At 45.1% G+C, this 20,365-nt stretch overlaps 1 protein-coding gene across 2 annotated transcripts in view; it reads right to left on the reverse strand.

The window, feature by feature from the left end:
- The window catches only part of DHX35 (DEAH-box helicase 35), a 70,099-nt gene that overhangs the window by 46,402 nt on the left and 3,332 nt on the right, over window positions 1-20,365 (reverse strand). The window contains exons 2-6 of one of the 2 annotated variants that reach the window (XM_068126633.2): window positions 15,082-15,218; window positions 14,777-14,869; window positions 10,118-10,195; window positions 9,906-10,010; window positions 2,369-2,430 (exon numbers count right to left, since the gene is read on the reverse strand). In XM_068126633.2, coding sequence (XP_067982734.1) covers window positions 2,369-2,430; window positions 9,906-10,010; window positions 10,118-10,195; window positions 14,777-14,869; window positions 15,082-15,218 — 475 coding nt within the window. Of the gene's footprint in view, window positions 1-2,368; window positions 2,431-9,905; window positions 10,011-10,117; window positions 10,196-14,776; window positions 14,870-15,016; window positions 15,219-20,365 lie in introns of both variants that reach the window. The other variant, XM_078785826.1, reaches the window with a different exon arrangement.

Genomic DNA, 20,365 nt, shown 5'->3' on the forward strand with positions numbered 1-20,365 from the left:
TATATATAGATAGTCGCGTGGCAAGGAACATCACGTGATCGCTCTGAGCGATCGATTGCAACTCTGCGTCCTGTCGTGGGCGTGGCCAACGTGGCCTCATGCTCCAGGTGATTGGCTAACTCGAGCTCGAGAGAGCCATAATGCGCTATGTTCTGGCAAAAAATATGAATCTAAAGATGAAAGGGAAAAAAACCTATGTGGTGTGAATGGCAATGTTCGTCGCTTAAATGTGAAAAAAGGCAATTGCTTTTCGCTCTGAAATACATGCGAACACGTAACTGAGTTAATGGCGGCAGGGAACATCACGTGATCGCTCTGAGCGAATCAGCGCGCTGCTATGCGACCGGTCAGATTCCGGTCATAATATTTCCGCTGAGATAAAAATATGGTAAAAGCATATTATGAAATAAATTTTTAGGTCAGCCATGTTCGTCCCAGGCTCAATGGCCATGTCTGTGCCAAATATCAAGTACGTGAGCCTCTCCGTTTAGGAGTCTATCGGTAACATTACATACACACACACACACACACACGCACACACAAACTGTGTTTTATATATATATATATATATACTAGCAGAAGTACCCGGCATTGCCGGACGGGGGAAGGGAGGGGAGGGGGAAGGGGAGGGGAGGGGGAGGGGAGGGGAACGGGGGGGGAGGGGAGGAGAGGGTGGGGAGGGGAGGAGAGGGTGGGGAGGAGAGAAGAGGGGGGGAGGGGAGAAGAGGAGAAGAGGGGGGAGGGGAGAAGAGGAGGGAGGGGAGAGGGGAGAAGAGGAGGGTATGGGGAGGGGAGGGATGGGAGGGGGAGGGGGGAGGGGGAGGGGGAGGGAAGGGTGGAGTGGAGGGGGAGGGGGGAGAGGGGAGGGGGGAGTGGGAGGGGGAGGGGAGGGGAAGGGGTAGGGGGGAAGGGGTAGGGGGAGGGGAAGGGTGAGGGGGGAAAGGGAGGGGGGAGAGGGGGGAGGGGGGAGAGGAGAGGGGGGAGGGGGAGAGGGGGGAGGGGGAGGGGGGAGAGGGGGGAGGGGGGAGGGGGGAAGGGGAGGGGGAAGGGGAGGGGAAAAGGGGAGGGGGTAGGGTGGAGGGGGTAGGGTGGAGGGGAGGGGAGGGGGGAGGGGAGGAGGAGGGGGGAGGGGAGGGGGAGGGGAGGGGGAGGGGGAGGGGAGGGGGAGGGGGAGGGGGAGGGGGAGGGGGAGGGGGAGGGGGAGGGGGAGGGGGAGGGGGAGGGGGGAGGGGGAAGGGGGAGGGGGAGGGGGAGGGGGGAGGGAGGGGAGGGGGGGAGGGAGGGGGAGGGGAGGGGAGGGGGGGAGGGGAGGGGGAGGGGGGAGGGGAGGGGGGAGTCAAGTCGGAAGTCATTGTCATCAATTGAATGTCGCATTTATTTTTTATTCCCTGTCAAATGGCATTGGTCCCTCATTCCGAACCCGGAAGTCGGAAGTCATTGTCGACAAATAAATGTAGCATGTATGTTTCACTCTCTGTCACATGCCGTTGGTCCCATGTGAATCGGATGAAGTTGAAAAATTAACGTTACGAAGTTTCTCTGGGACGTCCTGATTCCGAATATGAAGTTGAAAAATTAACGTTCCGAAATACGCTGATGACGTCATATTTTAAAACACGAAGTTTTTTTTAATTTTAAGGTGTGCTGTAGTTGCTCCAAGACGTACTGATTCCGAATATGCCTTTGGTTTTGCTCTGCGATGAGTAGTTCTCGAGTTATAAGAGGACAAACAAACAAACAAACAAACAAACATACTTTACTGCTTTACATATATATATATATATATATATATATATATATATATATATATATATATATATATATATATGTATGTATGTTGATCAATCGGCTGTCTCTGTGCTACGGGCTTATACAAGAAAACTGTGCGGTGCTACACAACAACAACCACAACCATGTCAACAACAATTATGTGTTATAAAAGATCCTTTTTTGGTGTTTCCCTTCATTTTACATCCTCACTGACTCTCAGAGATAGATATGCAATATGTTTTTCAAGTACAGCATGCTGTCTTTTGATTGAACCCATCAGCGAAGCGAATATAAACCTTTTTAAGACAATTCAGTAAGCCATGTTTGCCTAAAATGTAATAAAGTGTGTCGACAAAATTTCACATGATTGTCCTAATATAATTTATTGTCTGTTAAGTATATACGAGTAACTCATTTCAACATTACTACATTAATTCATACAGAAACATTTAATAATGTAATAAAGTTAACAGTACTGCACATAGAATAACCATCCTGTGAATTGTAGGTGTCATCAAAAAGTGAAAATAACAACTTGATAAATTGGCAGTTGAAGTGCTCTGTATGTGAATGGATATACCTGTACCAATATACATACCTGTACCTTTGCAGCAGTGGATCTGCCATCATCTCTCGAACCAACATCCCATCAGTGACAAACTGCCACCAGAAGGATAAAGGTAAGTGAGAAAGATGTGTTGACATACATTACTGAGGAGGATCATGGCAACAATTCCATGTGATGGTGGAATCCCAAAAGCACATTTCTACATGCAATTATAAACTCCTCCATGATGTGAGGTGCCCCCTATAGGTCATGACCCTCATGGCAAATGGTGGTGTGATACCAGCTGTCAATCATTCTTCCAGTTAAGAGGTGACACACACGTGCACACGAGATACAGTATTAGATATAAGAATTTAAAATTAATAAATAATATAACAACAGAGATATAGCCAAGACTCTGGGACCTAGAGGGACGCATATTCGCCTCTGAGCTGCCTAGCCTGGGTTTTACTCTCAGCTCAGCTGTAAATTGTCATCCCTGTGTTTCACAGGCAGGGCAAGCCATTAATGTGTTTGCCATCCCGCGGATGGATGTTAAACTGGTTGTTAAACTGTGACATTAGTTGATGTCCCGTTTGGCGGCATTAGTTGATGGATGTTAGAGATCCCATGAAGTGGGATGAGTTCTTCAAGAGTCCCTCATGAAGTTACTATTTTGCCATCGCCAGAACCCTGTCCAAATTCCTGCTCGAACCTACTCTGCCAAGCGTCAGGCTAGGCTGACCAGTTCGTAAAAGAGTTGGATCAAAAATTTTCCCTAGCCAGCCCCACGAGAAGATGGGAATAATTGGGGCTTTAAAAAAAAAAAGGAAATAATGCAACAATAACTTTTGAGATAATATGATTTATTTTAGCTCTTTCATGAGCCTCGATTCAGTATACAAAAAAAAAAAAAAAAAATACAATTTGTGACGTTTCCTTTGTGATAAGTTATTAATGGATGCATTGAATAATCATTGCACAGACTTTGAGCTTTCATTGTGCAAGTGTTTTTGAGATTTGATACACAGTCAAGGCTCATGCAAGAGCTAGAAGTAGTCATTAAGAAGATTATAAATTGTGAAGTTTATGACTATCATATTTATTTGTCTCATTTTGATATAATAAATGTGTGCATTACATGCATACGATCAATTTCAGGCTAATTGATTAATTATTTTGGGGATACAAAGCAAACAAAATTCTGCTTCCGTCTTCGATTTAGGTAAAGATCTGGATGCAGATACTAGAATTTTAAAAGTGATTCTTCACCTTTGAGAGATGAGTCTAAAAATTATACATAGCATGGTATTTCAAAACGTTGTGGATGGATTGTGACAAAACTTGGTGGAGGAGTAATGATAGTAACAATATAAAAACTAGAACGCCACTCAGTAGAGCGCATACTCCCGCCGTGGGTTTAGTTGGAATAATACGTTTTGTTTAACATCCCCTCTCCCCAAAACAATAAATGAAAACGAAAGTAAGCCCTAACTGTCAGAGAATTTATTTTGATATATCTCGGAATTAGAGGAGAAAAACATCATTTAAGAATAAGAATAAAAGCTTCACTGCAGTAAAACAGAAAAAATCTTTCCCAAAAAAATTTCCAAAAAAAATTCCTGGATCTGGAATAATATCCTGAGCTTCACCAAAAACTAATCAATTCTTCCTTATCCCAAGGGCAATCATCCCACCAACTTTCATTCCAAATCCGTTCAGAACTTTTCCAGATATCTTGTTCACAATCACACGAACACACAAACATACGAACACACACACACACACACACGGACGGACACGATCGAATGCATTACTCCCTGGTGGGAGTAATAAACCTGAAAATCGCAGAGCCAGAACCAGAATTATTTATTTGGTCTGGGAAGCCCATGCGAGGTTTCTTCTTCTTCAGCCTCTCACAACCCTGGGTGAATATGCGATCTTTTTTTTAAAAGTTGGAATTTTGCCAAAATCTGTTTTATTCATTTGTTAATATACCTCAGCCTTTGACAAATCTGGAAATAAGTCTTTATAAGTTCAAATACTGACACCGCGATTGACATTCGCTGAGCTAAATGTTGATATGTCTCTGAGGTAAAAAAACAAAAAAAAAAAAAACAGTTTTAAAGCATTATAAGTATCAAACGATACATTTTATGAAACGGGGAAACCGAATACACACTTTGGTGGTTTTAAAATGACAGAATATGTCTTTATTAGAAAAAAAAAATGAACATTGAAGACGACGCTGCTAAAAAAATACACCGCTCTAACGCATAACGACGAGTTTAAACTACATTTACAACAAATATGAAAACTATTTTCATATCACAATGTTAAGTATAGAATATATAGAAGATAATGTTTAAAAGAAATGAGCCCTATCTTCCAATGGTAAAAAAAATCCTTCAAAAAATTTCTGGATCCGGCATAATATCCTGAGCTTCACCAAAACCGAATCAACTCTTCCTTATCCCAAGGGCAATCATCCCACCAACTTTCATCCAAATCCGTTCAGAACTTTTCCAGATATCCTGTTCACAAACACACGAACACACACACACGCGCGCACACACACACACACACACACACACACACACACACACACACACACACACACACACACACACACACACACACACACACACACACACACACACACACGAGTGAATGCATTACTCCCTGGTGGGAGTAATAAGAATAAAAGCTTTAATGCAGTAAAACAGAAAAAATCTTTCCCAAAAAATTTTCCTGGATACAACAACAACAACATGCATTTTAAAGGCCATTTTCCCTGCTAGAGCGGGGGTTAGCCTTGCGGTCCCCATGACAATCTTCTCCATTTTGCCCTATTTTCTGCATCTCTCCTTGTTAACCCCCTTGCCCGCATTTCTTCTTCCACCATCTTTAGCCAAGTCTTTCTCGGTCTTCCCAGTCTTCTACTTCCTTCTACATTCATTTCCATCACTCTTCTCAACCAGTCACTTTCATCCTTCCTCAACACATGACCAAACCATCTCAACCTGTTCCTCTTCACAGCATGACCACAGGCTCTATTCCCATCATCTTTCGCAATTTATCATTTGTCTTCCTCTCTCTCAACGATACTCCGCACATCCGTCGAACCATTCGCATTTCCACCCTTTCCAACCTTCGTTGCTGCTCTACGTTCATTACCCATGTCTCGCTCCCATAAATCATAACACTTCTCACACATGCAGCATACACCTTTCCCTTCAGCTTCAACGACACTCCCCTCATCATCAGCACACCACTCAATTCCCGAAACTTCTTCCATGCACATCTCACTCGAGCAAACGTTGCCGAGTCTGATCCACCTTCTGCATTCAGCATGTCTCCGAGGTAGCAAAATGTTTTCACACCTTCCAGCTTCACGCCATCTCCAAGATCCAACTCAACATTTCCTCCATCTGCAGCTCCCTCTGTGCACACCTTACATTTGAATGTAGCTGCCACACTGGTTAATGACCCTCTCAGACCACTACATTTTTGATGAACCCACTCAGCGCACATTGTACACTGAATGGAGTTCACTCCGACACCCTTCCTACACACAGCACAGGGCCACTTCCCAGTTCTTTCCACCTCACCACATGCTTTACCACTTGCCATCACCTTCGTCTTTCCAATATTCACCTTCAGACCTTTTGTCTCCATACATTCGTTCCACGTGTTCATCTTTTCCTTCAGTCCATCCATACTTTCCGCAATCAACACCAGATCATCTACATACAACAACTCCCACGGTAAACCCTCCTTTACGTTCTGAGCCAGCACCTCCATCACAGCTACAAATAGTAGTGGACTTAGTACCGACCCCTGATGCACTCCCACCTTCACCTCAAACTCACCACTGTTCCCGTCCTTCGTCCTTACAGCTGTGCGTGCTCTTTTGTACATTGCCATCACTACTCTGATCAACCATTCCTCCACTCCTAACTTCCTCAATGCCCATGTCAATACTTTGCGTGGAACCCGATCGAATGCTTTCTCCAGATCAACAAACCCAAGAAACAACTTCTTCCTCTTCTCCATGTACTTCTCCTGCAACTGCCTCACAATGAAAAGCGCGTCTGTCGTTCCTCTTCCTGGCATAAATCCAAACTGCATTTCGTCGATCTTCACTTTCTTCCTTATCCTCCTCTCCAACACCCTTTCCAATACCTTCATTCCATGCTCCAATAACTTTATCGCTCGGTACGAGCCACACTCCAGAGGGTCACCTTTCCCCTTGTATAGAGGGACGAGGGTACTCAGTTCCCAATCCACTGGAATGCGGCCTTCTTTCACCACCAGATTACAGATCTCTGTCATTCTCTTCACACCCCAACTTCCTGCTGCCTTCAACATATCTCCCACAACTCCCGTCGGCCCTCCCGCTTTTCTACCCTTCATTGCTTTTATCGCTTCCTCAACTTCCTTCTCAGTTATCTTCTCTGCCGGTCCTAAAACTGGGTTACTCTCTATGTTGCCATCCCATTCATTCTCTGTATTCAACAGCATTTCCATATATCTTTTCCATCTTCCTTTAATTCCATCTGGGTCAACAATGATTTGTCCCACTTCATCCTTCAAGCAGCTCACCCCCATCACATCACACCTCTCTTTCGCTATCTGCTTTGCAATCCTGAATACCGCTCTCTGACCCTCTTCCGAATCCAAGCGTTCTCCGAACATTTTCCTACATGCCTCCTGCGCCTTTGCTACCTCTTTCTTTGCAGCCTTCCTGGCTGCCTTATAACTTTCATGCTCTGCTGTTTCTGCTCCCGTACCCTTCGCCTTCTGCCACTCCTTGAACTTCTTCCTCTTCTCGTCAATCGTCTTTCCAACTTCATCATCCCACCACCATGTTTCCGAGTGCCTTGGTGGTCCTTTTGTCCATCCACATACCTCACCAACGGCTCCCAACAGACTAGCTTTCATTGACATCCAACCACTTTCAAGCTCAACCACATCATCCTCGACCCTACTCAGCCTCTCTTTTAATGCCTCCCTTACTGTCACCTCTTTCAACCTCCACACCTTCATTCTCGGTTGGTACTTCACCCGCCGAGCTCTCCTCGCACCTTTCACCCTTACGTCGCAGACAACCAAGTGGTGCTGTGAAACAGCCTCCTCCCCCGGGATCACCTTTGTGTCTCGGAGGTGCCCCCTATCTCGCCTACGCACCATCGGGTAGTCAACGGTTGTCGTCGACCCACCTGACGTGTATGTAACGAGCTTATTATCCTCTTTCTGGAACTGAGTATTACAAATCAACAAATCAGCTCCATCAGCAAACTCCAAAATCCTTTCACCTTCTCCATTTCTCACACCATATCCGTAACCCCCATGAACTCCTTCAAAACCATCCATACTCCTTCCCACATGTCCATTTAGGTCTCCTCCTACCACAACAACTTCCTCATCTTTCACGTTTTCCATCAGCTTCTCTATCGCACACCAGAACTTGTCCTTCTCTTCATCGCTCCGACCAACCTGCGGAGCATATCCCGAGATGACGTTCACCAAGAGCTTTCCAATCATCATTTTCACCATCATCAACCTATCACTCACTCTAGTCACACTCACCACACTGTCTACAAACTCCTCAGTAAACAGGACACCAACAACATTCACGCCCTCCAGGCACCCTTGCCACACAAACTTGTATTTCTGTCCCTGCCTACCCTTCACCATTCTCACACCACTTCCCTTCCATCTCGTCTCTTGCACACAACATATGTCCACTCTTCTTCTGACCAATACTTCCACCACTTCTCCTGATCTCCCTGTCATTGTCCCTACATTCCATGTCCCAAACCTCAGAAACCGATCTCCACTTCGGGCTGTACCCTGCCCACATGTAGTTGTAATTGTCATGGTTCTCTTTTTGAGGCAATGTTTTTTTTTTTATGGCCGGATGCCCTTCCTGACGCCAACCCACTTAGTCGCCTCCTACGACACGCAGGGATACGGCGTACCTATTCTTATCCAGGGTACACACTGGGAAACGTTTAAAACATGGAAATCCTGGGGGGGGGGGGGGGGGGGGGGGATCACCGCTGCGGTTTAAACATATTTAAAGAAATATTTCAACAAAACCATGAAAACAATCTGGGAAAAGTCTCTAAGTGAGAACGTGGATTTGAGAAAGCAGGAGCAGAGGTGAAAGAACAAACGAGAATATAGGGGGCGGGGCACAAGTCGAGACGAGGAGGCCGCACGAGACACCAGGCCGCACGAGGCGCGGACAAAGAAACGACTAATTACACACAAATTTGCAACAACTACAAAACCAAAACCAAATAGAAACACACAATAACACATACACAACAAAATACGCAGCGGAAATTTGACAAAGAAACGAACGGGAAAACACTCAAACTTTGATGCCGTGGAGAGATCAAAGCAAGCCCCGTCGCTCGAGGGACCGGAAGCGGAACTCCTGGATCCGGAATAATATCCTCAGCTTCACCAAAAACTTATCAATTCTTCCTTATCCCAAGGGCAATCATCCCACCAACTTTCATCCAAATCCGTTCAGAACTTTTCCAGATACCCTGTTCACAAACACACGAACACACACACACACACACAGACACACACACACACACACACACACACGGACACGAGTGAATGCATTACTCCCTGGCGGGAGTAATCAACATTAAAGAATACGAACAAATTTGCAAAGTTTACTTTGCATTACAGAGAGGCTACATACAGAAGATTATATTCCTTGATCGTTTGTGCCTTACAGATGGTGTCCAATCAATTCTGTGTTGCAGTAAGAAGCAAATTGTAGCAAAAAGATTCCAGCTTTATACAATCGAGTATTTTTGCATCATCATGTGAACAGACAAACAAACAAATAGACAACCAGAAACCTCCTCTAATGAACATTGTGAGATTTCCCTGTTGAGAAGTCTTATTGGCAAGATTAAATAGGCCTACAAATGCAACCTGGGAACATGATGTCAAATGGTATTATATTAATAATAATAATTATTATTATTATTATCATTACTAGGGCATGCCCGTACTATATATAAGCTAGGACGTGCCCGTACGTGGGTGCCCGTTCCTTGCCAAAAAAAAAAAAAAAAAAAATTTGTGTAGGGGTGTGTGTGTGTAAACATCCTAGGGCGTGCCCGTACGTGGGTGCAAAAAAACATGCGTGCAAACAACAACAGCAAAAAAAAACTTTGAAACCACGTGGCAGTAACGACCACAGAACCCCCCCCCTCTATTTACATGAATGGTTTGGTCCATTCGCAACGACCACAGAACCCCCCCCCTCTATTTACATGCAATGGTTTGGTCCATTCGCAACGCCAAAGCGAACGGCGAACGGCTAAATCGCCATAGCTCGGTAAGTACTTGTCCGATTAATTTCAAACCTTGAAAAGGCACATCCTCGGGTCCCCAGCAATATACCTGGCAAGTTTAAAGTATATCGGACCCGTGGTTGTCGAGAAACAGCGGTCACAGACAAACAAACGTACAAACGTACAAACGTACAAACGTACAGAGATTACTGGAATTATAGATAGATTATAGTTATGTATCAGTATTGCCAATTTACCTTAATACGTGTATTGTGAGTGTCTGAGCAGTCATCAAAGCGTACACAGTACCCGACTTCATGTCCAAGAATTGCTCCACGCTCATCAGCCACTCGAGATGCAACCTGCACAACGTGCACAAACTTCAGATGTTATCATGGCATTTACCAGCAAATTGAATGAACAATATCAGGACATTTGCAAAGAAAAATATGAGGGCAAAATCACATACCGTCACGGCCGCCACTCGACGTGGTTGCGAAACTGCAATTACATGGTTTCCCTTTGCCCAGCCAGCTTCAAGAAGGTACTGCCACAAATCAAGATGGGGAACATGGGTTTCTTTTTGTGATGAAAACAAGTTAATCTTAATAAAAATGACAAATATCAAAGTATTAGCAATATTAAGATAAAAATAGCAATTGACTATCATTGAACCAAAGCCTGGCGTTGGCTTAGCGGTTAGGGTGCCGGCTTGGGATCCTAGGATCCTGGGTTTGAATCCCGGTCGATCGCTGAATTAACGCCAGAGGGGTTGACTCAGCCTGTCATCCTTCCGAGGTCGGCTAATTGAGTACCAGCTTGCTGGGATGAATGATCCCGGTGTGTACCCCGGCTTAGAATAGGTACACCGTATCCCTGCGCATCGTAAGAGCGTGACCAAGGGTTGGCGTCAGGAAGGGCATCCGGCCATAAAAACATTGCCTCAAAGAGGGAACCATGATTGTCATGGGGCCCGCAAGGCTAACCCCCGCTCTAGCGGGGGAAAATGGCCTTAAAACGATCATTCTTTCATTCATATTCATTGAACCAATAACCTTTTGTGCACTGCTCACAAGGCTGATATTTACCTCCACCACCAAAGGTAGATGGAGGTTGTGTTTTTACCCTGTTTGTTGGTTTATTTGTTTGTTTGGCAGTCTCTCTGTGAGCAGGATATCTCAAAGAGTACTTTTTTGATTTGGACTTACAAAAATTTGAAGCAAAAACTTTTTAAAAAAATAAGATTTTGGATTTGCAAAAAATGGATTTGGACGAAATTTGGTGGACAAGTTGGATGTGTGCCACTGACGAATTGATTAGATTTGGTGGAAATCTGGATGTGGATCCGGATATGAGAATTTTGTAAATGATTCTTCACCATTGAAAGATGAGGCCAAAAACAATATATAGCACGATATCCCAAACAGTTAAGGACGGATTTTGACAAAACTTGTTGGATGAGTTGGTTAGATGACAAGAACAAGCCAATTCGATTTTGGTTAAGGTCCAGATCCAGATCCAGATCCGGCCTATCGGTGAGATACAAAACGTAAACTCTTCAGCCTGGCGTAGGTATACACTCTACCAAGTGCCGTTTTAGTTGTTCCTGTATTCCTCATTCACTCGTTGGCAGCAGCATGCTCATCATCATCAATGTCACTGTGACACAAACTTCTTTAAACGCTCATACACATCTTCATCTTTGCACTCAAAATTATATCTTTTGGTAGATGGAGTAGAAGCTACTACCAGTTTCCTAGCTACAAGTGTACCAATAAAGTTAAATTAAAACAATCAGCTACCAGTTACATATTTACATTTTTTTTTTTTTGTATACTGAATCGAGGCTCGTGAAAGAGCTAACATTTATTTCACAAACAAATCAACCAGACAAACAAAACACACAAAAAGAGGGAGCGGAAAACAAGATGGGGAGAGAAGGGGAAGCACACAACCACAACATTTGAGAGCAGGGAGAAGTGTGGGAGGGAGAGGGCTTGGGGGCAGGAGGCGTGGGAAGGGGGGGGGGGGGGGGGGGGACTTTTTTTCTGATGCTAATTCGAAGAAAAGCATCGCCACAAAGAGTGAGTATTGCTTCACAATACATGTCCTTTCCTAATGTGATATTTTCGAAGTCCAAAAAGGACATAACTCAGCGAAAAATTGACAAAACTCCCTGAAACTCGAACTTTTTCTGTAAGTTATCATGATAAAGCCATGTACCAAATTTTAGTTGAATATGCTAGATGCCTGGTGTTGGCTTAGCTGTTAGGGTGCCGGCTTGGGATCTGAGGATCCTGGGTTCGAATCCCGCTCGATCGCTAAATGAACACCAGGGGGGTTGACTCAGCCTGTCATCCTTCCGAGGTCGGCAAATTGAGTACCAGCTTGCTGGGATGAATGATCCTGGTGTGTACCCCGGTTTAGAATAGGTACACCGTATCCCTGCGCATCGTAAGAGGCGACTAAGGGTTGGTGTCAGGAAGGGCATCCGGCCTTAAAAAACATTGCCTCAAACAGGGAACCATGATTGTCATGGGGCCCGCAAGGCTAACCCCCGGTCTAGCGGGGAAAATGGCCTTAAAACGATCATTCATTCATTCATTCATGCTAGAGGGTATGGGAAAAAGGCTGAAAACCCACAGATGAGATGGACAAACAGATGGACAGACAGACGGACGTACAGACAGACAGAGAGCAAACCTATAGTCCCTGGAGCAAACCTATATTGAGCAAACCTATAGAACTCTGGTGAAACCGGATAGAGATCATCGAATAAGAGAGTGAGCAAGGGATCCAAAAAGCCAAACAATTGAAATAAAAATCCCTTCTTGTGATAACGGAAAATAAAAAGTAATTTTATCAATCTGTGATGAATAATTTCATTTCATTAATTATTTTTCATTGTCCACGTGAAATATGGAATTTTTTTTCATCCACTGGCAATTAAATTCAAAACGTGTGCATCACATCCTTTTCGCATTAGCATTGAACGTGTGAATTGAATTTGGCACAAATCTAAACTCAAAAACGACAGCACAAGGTAAGTGGAGCACGAAGGCGAATGCCTGACGATTCAAAGAAAAACAATCATGAAGTGGATGCAATGGGTCCCACATTATCCTGCAAACCTTCAACATGGCACGTTTCTCATACAATGTACAAATCGAGGGAAGGTTTATCCATATTACTTGCTAATGTTACAGATTCGTCACTTCCGTCTTTGTGGTTGTCATCCACTTGAAGCATTTTTAGTTTCATGTACTATTGTTGTTACAGTTTGAGTGTGAAATGGAGATAACTGTCTTCAAAGGTAAAAATAATGTCTGAGAAGGAAAATGAGATGGGTGAGGGAGAAAACGGAAGAAGAGGAAGAAGCGGGTCGAGTGAGATCGGGAAAGGAAGGCCTATCTGCTTCGAGGTGTCGAGCGGACACTGGTGGACATTGGTCACGAGCGAATATTGGTTTCCCCGGGAAAGGGATTCCTGTGACAGTGTCGTTATTGCTGTGGCAGATAAACCTGCGTGACGGGTTTTGCTTTTGGTTCCGAAAGTGAATCATCGCTGGAGAGCAGGTACGCCTCCATTACCGGCTCGTCCGCCATTTCACCTCGCACCAGCCATTCGCCTGGTTCTCGTGTGTGTCGTGGATTTCGCTTGGGAACTCGCAGTTCTTCGCGGTTCTCTGCTTGGGAACCGCTGATTGTTCATGTCAGCATCATTGTCTGGTGAACCGAAGGTGTGAATTCCCAGTCGCCTTTTGGGTGAACTTTTACCGTCGGCCTGACACGTCACCAAGCGGCTCTTCTGCAGCGTCGACTGTTAGCCGTTCTGGGTTCAGGTCTCAGTACGACCTTTTCTTGTGATCGCAAGAGCCAAGGGGATCGACTTTGGCCTGGAATCGTGACACAGTGACTTTGGGGGATGTTACCGATTGCTCACGTGGGAATACCGTGAGTTATTGATTCAGGAAATTGGTGGTACCATCATAGAAATTATATGGTGTTTGCTGTGCAAGTGAGGTTTTCTTGTATGTGCGTTACTTGTTATTATTGTGTGGTTTTAATACAATACTTGGTTTTGGTAACAATTGATTGGTGTGGTTTCACCATTGGTCATTGGCACACATAATAGCACATATTTCTGCCGTGACTCCTTTCGGGGCTCGGAGGTGCACCGTGGCCGGGGTTTGGGGAGGAGCACGTAAGACTAGGCAATCTTCCTGGGTATGTGGGTGTCTTGTGATACCTCAGGGAGATGGATGCCCCTACCTTGCATAACCCCAGGTCACCTGTGGGCAAGGTGTAGTACCTGTCAGCCCCCCTTACCAGGGTAACGGATGGCAACCATGCGGTTTGAATGGCAGATGGCTCTGCACATATTTTGGATGAGAGTCCAGTTGACTCCAACCGCACGGGTGGAAGAGGGTGAATCCCCAACGGCCAGCAGAGAGACAGAGAGGAGTGGCGACCCCCCCCCCCCCCACCCCCCTTTTCCCGCCGATACCACACACTTACCCATGTAGACCAGCCATAGAAAGGCAATGACATCGTTGCCCGGGGAGACTCGACATCATCAATCTTCCTGGGTATTTTTCAATTTCTTAACATTCTCTTTTGACAAATTACCAAATGTACATTTCAAATTGAAAGTAAGACTACTTTCAATCAAAGACTGATAGGAAAGACCCAAAATACGATTATAGACATGAAACTCTTTCAATTTCATTAAAAAGTACAATATTTGGTTTGCTTTACTGGCCAACACTTGGGAATTCTTGCTCCATTTCAATTTGTTATCAATCACTGTGTCCCAATACCTATACTCAGAAACGTGTTCTATACTATGGTTATCAACGGTTCTATACTATGGTTATGGTTATCAATTATCAACGGGTCATGGCCACCTGCTAAGTGGTGAAAATCAAAAATTATTTTTTAATTTCCTTTGTCTTTTCGATATTAAGAACTAAATAATGCTGGTCACACCAGTCTTATAAACTTCTGAACTTGGTTCACATATTCATGATTATTTTCAGTAGGAACCCACTAATTACTCTATCATCAGCACATCTAATAACACTATAATAATCCCTTATTAATGCATTTCAAAACTAACATTTTCATACTTGCGGTATCTGTGTGCTCTTCCCACAACCAGTTTCCCCCACAATCACCACTGTTTGGTACGCTTCAGCAAGATACAGGATGTGATTTCTGTGCTGAAACAGAAGCGAGAAAAAAAGCAGCTGTAAGAAATTAAACTATTACAAACAGGTGATATTACTGGAAAATACACGAAACAACAATAATAACGCCACCAAAGGAATAAGTAAAATTTCCAAAAACATCTTGGCAACGGCACTTACGATATACAAATTACTTATACGCCACTTGAGCCTTGATGCAACCCCGCCCAACTGAAGCATCTTACAGAGAACACAGGCAGCCTTTGTCTTTGCTTCTCCAGTGAGAGTGCTGCGCAGGAGTTGGAGATGTATGGTGTGCTCTGCGACTCGTCAACGAACACCGTCCGTTCCTCTGCCAAGCTCGCTCCAGGAGCCTCAGCCCCTGTGGAAGGGGAAAAAAAAATCCATTTGCATCATCTATCCAACTCGACATACCATTGCTTTTCACAGGTATTTCCTGATTTTTAGGCGAATTATCTGATTATTACTATTATTATTGAAGGTTAAATGTTTGCCTCTATTCACCTGACAATCTTTGAACATTCACCTGAGAAGGTAAAAATAACTTGGTATTAAGAGGCAGTGGATATTTTGCCAAGGCTTGCAACGTTTACTTTAACACTTTAATTTGCCACTTTGAGTGGCATCAGCTCCAGTACAGGAAAACGGATTTTAATTGTCCTCCGCCACCCAGATTTTCAGGGGAACAGATGTTAAACTTATTATCCTCAAACCTTTTGAAAGAAAACAGGGGGATATTGTAATCGGCTCCATCTGTCTGTCTGGCCCTCAAACAGTTGGGCAGAAATTCACCAAACTTTGTAGTTATGATCACCACATTGCAAAAAGGTGCAAGAGCAGTATCATTTTGGCCCCGCCTCCTGGAGTGGGGTCAAAACGCCCAATACCAAAAAATGCAATTACGGGCACATTTTAAAATGTTTTTAAAATGAAAATTTGTATTTTCAATCAGCATTGGGGAATGGCGTTGGCTTAGCGGTTAGGGTGCCGGCTTGGGATCTGAGGATCCTGGGTTCGAATCCCGGTCGATCGCTGAATTAACGCCAGGGGGGTTGACTCAGCCTGTCATCCTTCCGAGGTCGGCAAATTGAGTACCAGCTTGCTGGGATGAATGATCCTGGTGTGTACCCCGATTCAGAATAGGCACACTGTATCCCTGCGCATCGAAGAGCGTGACCAAGGGTTGGCGTCAGAAAGGGCATCCGGCCATAAAAACATTGCCTCAAACAGGGAACCATGATTTTCATGGGGCCCACAAGGCTAACCCCCGCTCTAGCGGGGAAAAATGGCCTTAAAACGATCATTCATTCATTGGGGAATGCATGAAATATTTAACGAATTTTTGCATTTAATCCCCGGTTCGTACCACAGGGAGTGGGGACTTAGCATCACAGCAGTCAAAGTGGAAAAAAAACTCACTTAACACTTGATATTTTGATCATTTCTGGTGGAATTTTATGCCATCTTTCAACTTTGCTTTCGGTGGGAAGTGTGGGGATTTGTGATGGTGCACCATGGACTTTCCTCTAATTTCATAATGGAAAAGTAACATGGCGTTGACCATGTGTCGGATCAGATCACAGTGGACTTCACGACTTTTTTTTTTTTTTTTTTTTTTTTTGTATACTGAATCGAGGCTCGTGAAAGAGCTAACATTTATTTCACAAACAAATCAACCAGACAAACAAAATATATAAAAAGAGGGAGCGGAAGACAAGATGGGGAGAGAAGGGGAAGCACACAAACACAACATTTGAGAGCAGGGAGATGTGTGGGAGGGAGAGGGCTTTGGGGAAGGAGGCGTGGGAAGGGGGGGGGGGGGGGTAGTGGGAGAAGTATAAAACACAAGGACACCAAGGACTTCCAGGACCGAAGTTGGTATTTCAAAAAAGTGGATTTGGGGTGAAATTAGCGGGGGTAGAAAAGATCAAGGTTTTGGATGGGGGAAGATAATAAATGGTGGTGAACAGCTGTTTTAAAGACCTGGAGGGTGGAGTGGGATTGAATAGAGTGAGGAAGTTTGTTCCAGAGGCGGGAGAAAAGAGGAATGAAGGATTGAAGGTGAGCAGAGAGTCTTGATTTTGGCAGTTTAACCATAATAGGGTTGCAGGCAGATCTTGTGTGACCTGTAGGAATATTTGGGGGACAGAGCCCAGAGAGAGCTGGGGGGGGGGGGGCAAGGACAGAGAGGAGTCGGTAGAAGACGGAAAGACCACCAACCTGCCTGCGGTGAGTGATTGATAGGCCCTTGGAGTTAGCTTCATCGCGGGAGATTCCAATGATTCTGAACGCTTTGGTTTCAACAGGGTGAAGACGAGCTAGGTATGAGGCAGGAGCACCAGCCCAGAGGGGAGAGCAGTATTCCATTGAGCGTTGGATGAAAGCCTTGTATGTGGTGAGGAGCTCAGGTGTGCCAAGGAAGGACTTCGCACGACGGAGGATGCCCAGTCGGCGACTGGCTTTGGAGGCCAGATTTGAAATGTGGTTTTCCCAGGAAAGATCATGGCAGAGAGTGAGACCCAAAAGCTTGAGTGACAGAACTTCTTGGAGAGGATTATTCAGAAAGTGGATGGGAAGGTTGTCCAGTCGGTCTTTTCGGAGAGACATCGTAAGAGTGTGAGATTTGTCAGGATTGAAAGACATGTTCCACTTGTTTGCCCAGTCTGTGATTTTGTCCAGGTCTGCAGAGAGTGAGGAGGCTGCAGACTGCCGATCTGAGGGATGAGGAATGGAGCGACAGACAGTAGAGTCATCAGCAAAAAGATAGAGAGGATTTTCAAGAGAGTCAGAGAGATCATTGATGAAGACCAGAAAAAGCACAAGGCCCAGAACACTGCCTTGGGGAACTCCAGACTGAACAGGAAGAGGAGATGAGAGAAACCCATTCAGGGCCACACGTTGACTACGACTAGAGAGGAAGTCCGCCAGCCATGCGTGGAGATTTCCATGGATACCAAAGGAGGAGAGTTTGGTGAACAGAGCGGGGTGCCAGACCGTATCGAAGGCACGTGATATGTCAAGGGAGACAGCTCTAATTTCCTGTTTGGCATTGAGGACCTCCATCCATTGTTGAGAAAGCAGAAGCAGCATGTCCAGAGTAGAGTGACCAGGTCTGAAACCAAATTGATGATCAGAGATCAAGCCATTGGAGAAGAGGAAAGGTTTCATATCTGAAGCAATGATGGATTCCATGACTTTGCTGATAATTGGGAGAAGGCTGATTGGTCTGTAGTTGCTAGGATCTGTTTTTGCACCTTTTTTGTGCAAAGCGGTGATGTTGGCTGATTTCCAAGCAGATGGCAGATGACCTTGAGCAAAAGAGAGGGTGAAGAGAACATAGAGAGGGGGTGAAACAGCGGAAGAACAGGATTTTAGGACCCGTGGGCTGAGGCCGTCAGGTCCAGTTGCAGAATCAGAGTCGAGGGTTGACAGAAACTTTTCCACCTTGTCAGGAGGAAAGGACACAGAGTCCAGGAGCAGCTGGGTACGACTGGGTACGGTGGGTACAGAGAGGGATGGGTTTGGGACACAATATTTAGAGGCAAGCACAGAGTTGAGGCATTCAGCTTTTTCACGTGCGGAGTCAGCCGTGTAGCCGTTTGAGGTAAGGGAGGGGGTCAAGGGGGAACAAACACCAGAAACAGATTTGACCAGACACCACCAGGATTTGGAAGAGGGAGACAGATAAGAGAGTTTGGTCTTGAGAACGGAGAGATATTGTTTGCTGGCTCACCTGGGGGTGGACACACACTTGTTTCGGGCTTTGTGAAAGGAAATGAGATTTCCTTCCGTTGGATTTGCTTTTCAGGAGACGAAAGCAAGTTGTTTCTGGGCAACAGCCTCACCACAAGATTCCGTGTACCATGGACGGGAGGGAAGGGTATGACAACTGAAGACGAGATGGGATAAATCTGTGCATGAGAGAGAGCAATTTACTTTGGAAGAATTCCCAGGATGAGTTGATGTCAGAGGCGGTAGAGATGGGAGACCAGTCCAGATGATTGATGGCTGCTTGAAGACCGTGCCAGTTGGCCTGAGTGAAATGCCAGACTCGTCGACGCTGAGGAGGCTCTCTGAGAATGGTCAGAGAGATGTCCACTTTAACAAGCACATGATCAGATGAGCCGATTGGAGCAGAAGAAGAGCAGCAGACATTTTCAGGGAAATTAGTCATAACCAAGTCCAGAAGAGAAGATGCTCCGTTGACTGAGATCCGGGTCAGGAAATTGACAGATTGTGTCAGTCCCCAGTGAGTCGCAGAAGTCCTTTGCTGAAGAGCCATGGCTGGTGAGAGAGGTACCCACACCTCGCCAACTGGCATGGTGACAATTGAAATCACCACATATGAGGAAGAGAGAGTTGGGATGGGTAGATATAAGTTGGTCCATATTATCAGACAGCGAGATGTAGATGGAGTCATTACTACTGTTTGGTGGATGGTACAACACACATATGAACAAAAGGTGGGAGCGAAGGGGAAGCCGTAGCCAAAGGTATTCCTGGGGGTGAGGTGGAGAGAGGGCAGTGCAGGGCGAGTGAGGAAGATAGTTTTTTATAAAGATAGCAACCCCACCTCCAGGACGAGGCTCAGGTCTATCATACCGGAGGAGGGAGTAACCTGGGAGAGATACCAAGGAATCAGAGACATCATGAAGGAGAAAAGTCTCTGTTAAGCAGATCACGTCTGGTTTGTCAGAAGCAAAGGTGGGCGGTCCGCTTCGAAAGTCCGCTTATCCGCTTATCCGCTGCAGCGGACTAACGTTTTCGAAGCGGATAAGCGAATCGGAACAACCCCCGGAAACCGAAGCGGATAAGCGTAAGCGGACTACCGAAAAATTAAAGCGCATCGCGATTCGCCAAATCAGCTGTTAGCCTGAGCCGTTACTCTAGAATTGTGAATATTTATTTAAGTGAATAATAAGTGAAAACTGAATATTTTATTGGACGCTAGAGCGGCAATAACGTCAAGATGGAGAGATTTCTGACTCTCCAGCCCAGCGGCAGTGCCAGGGACAGGCACACGAGCAACGCAAACCAGCAGTACCAGCACAGCGACATCCACAACCCGGCGGTCAACATGATGGGGGACGTGGAGGACAGTCAGGAGATCTGCGCCCTGACCCCTCAGCTCGCGCGCAGCGAGAGCAGGATGTCGCTGGACTCAATCGAGTCGGCTGAGATCAACGTGACGGCAGGTTAGTTCTTATATTATTATTATATTTTATCGCAACGAGTTGAAAATTAATAAGTGCTTCTTTCTTCTTATATTATATTATTATTAAATGATTAAAAAATCCTTGCCGGTCTAATGATTCATTTGAAATGAATTAAAATCAGTTGAATGACATTTAATTTTTCAATTTACAAATCTGAAATTATTTGACATTTGTTTTATAACTTTTCTTTTACTTCAGGTTAAGCCACCTCTTCGTGGACATGGACCTTTTGATGGCCACGGCGCTGCACCCCCAGCACAAGCTCGCCACGGTCAGGGCCATCTGCAGGAGG

The sequence above is a fragment of the Myxine glutinosa genome, chromosome 10 (genome assembly GCF_964187855.1).
Source record: "Myxine glutinosa chromosome 10, kmMyxGlut1.1, whole genome shotgun sequence".
Taxonomy (NCBI): Eukaryota; Metazoa; Chordata; class Myxini; order Myxiniformes; family Myxinidae; genus Myxine; species Myxine glutinosa.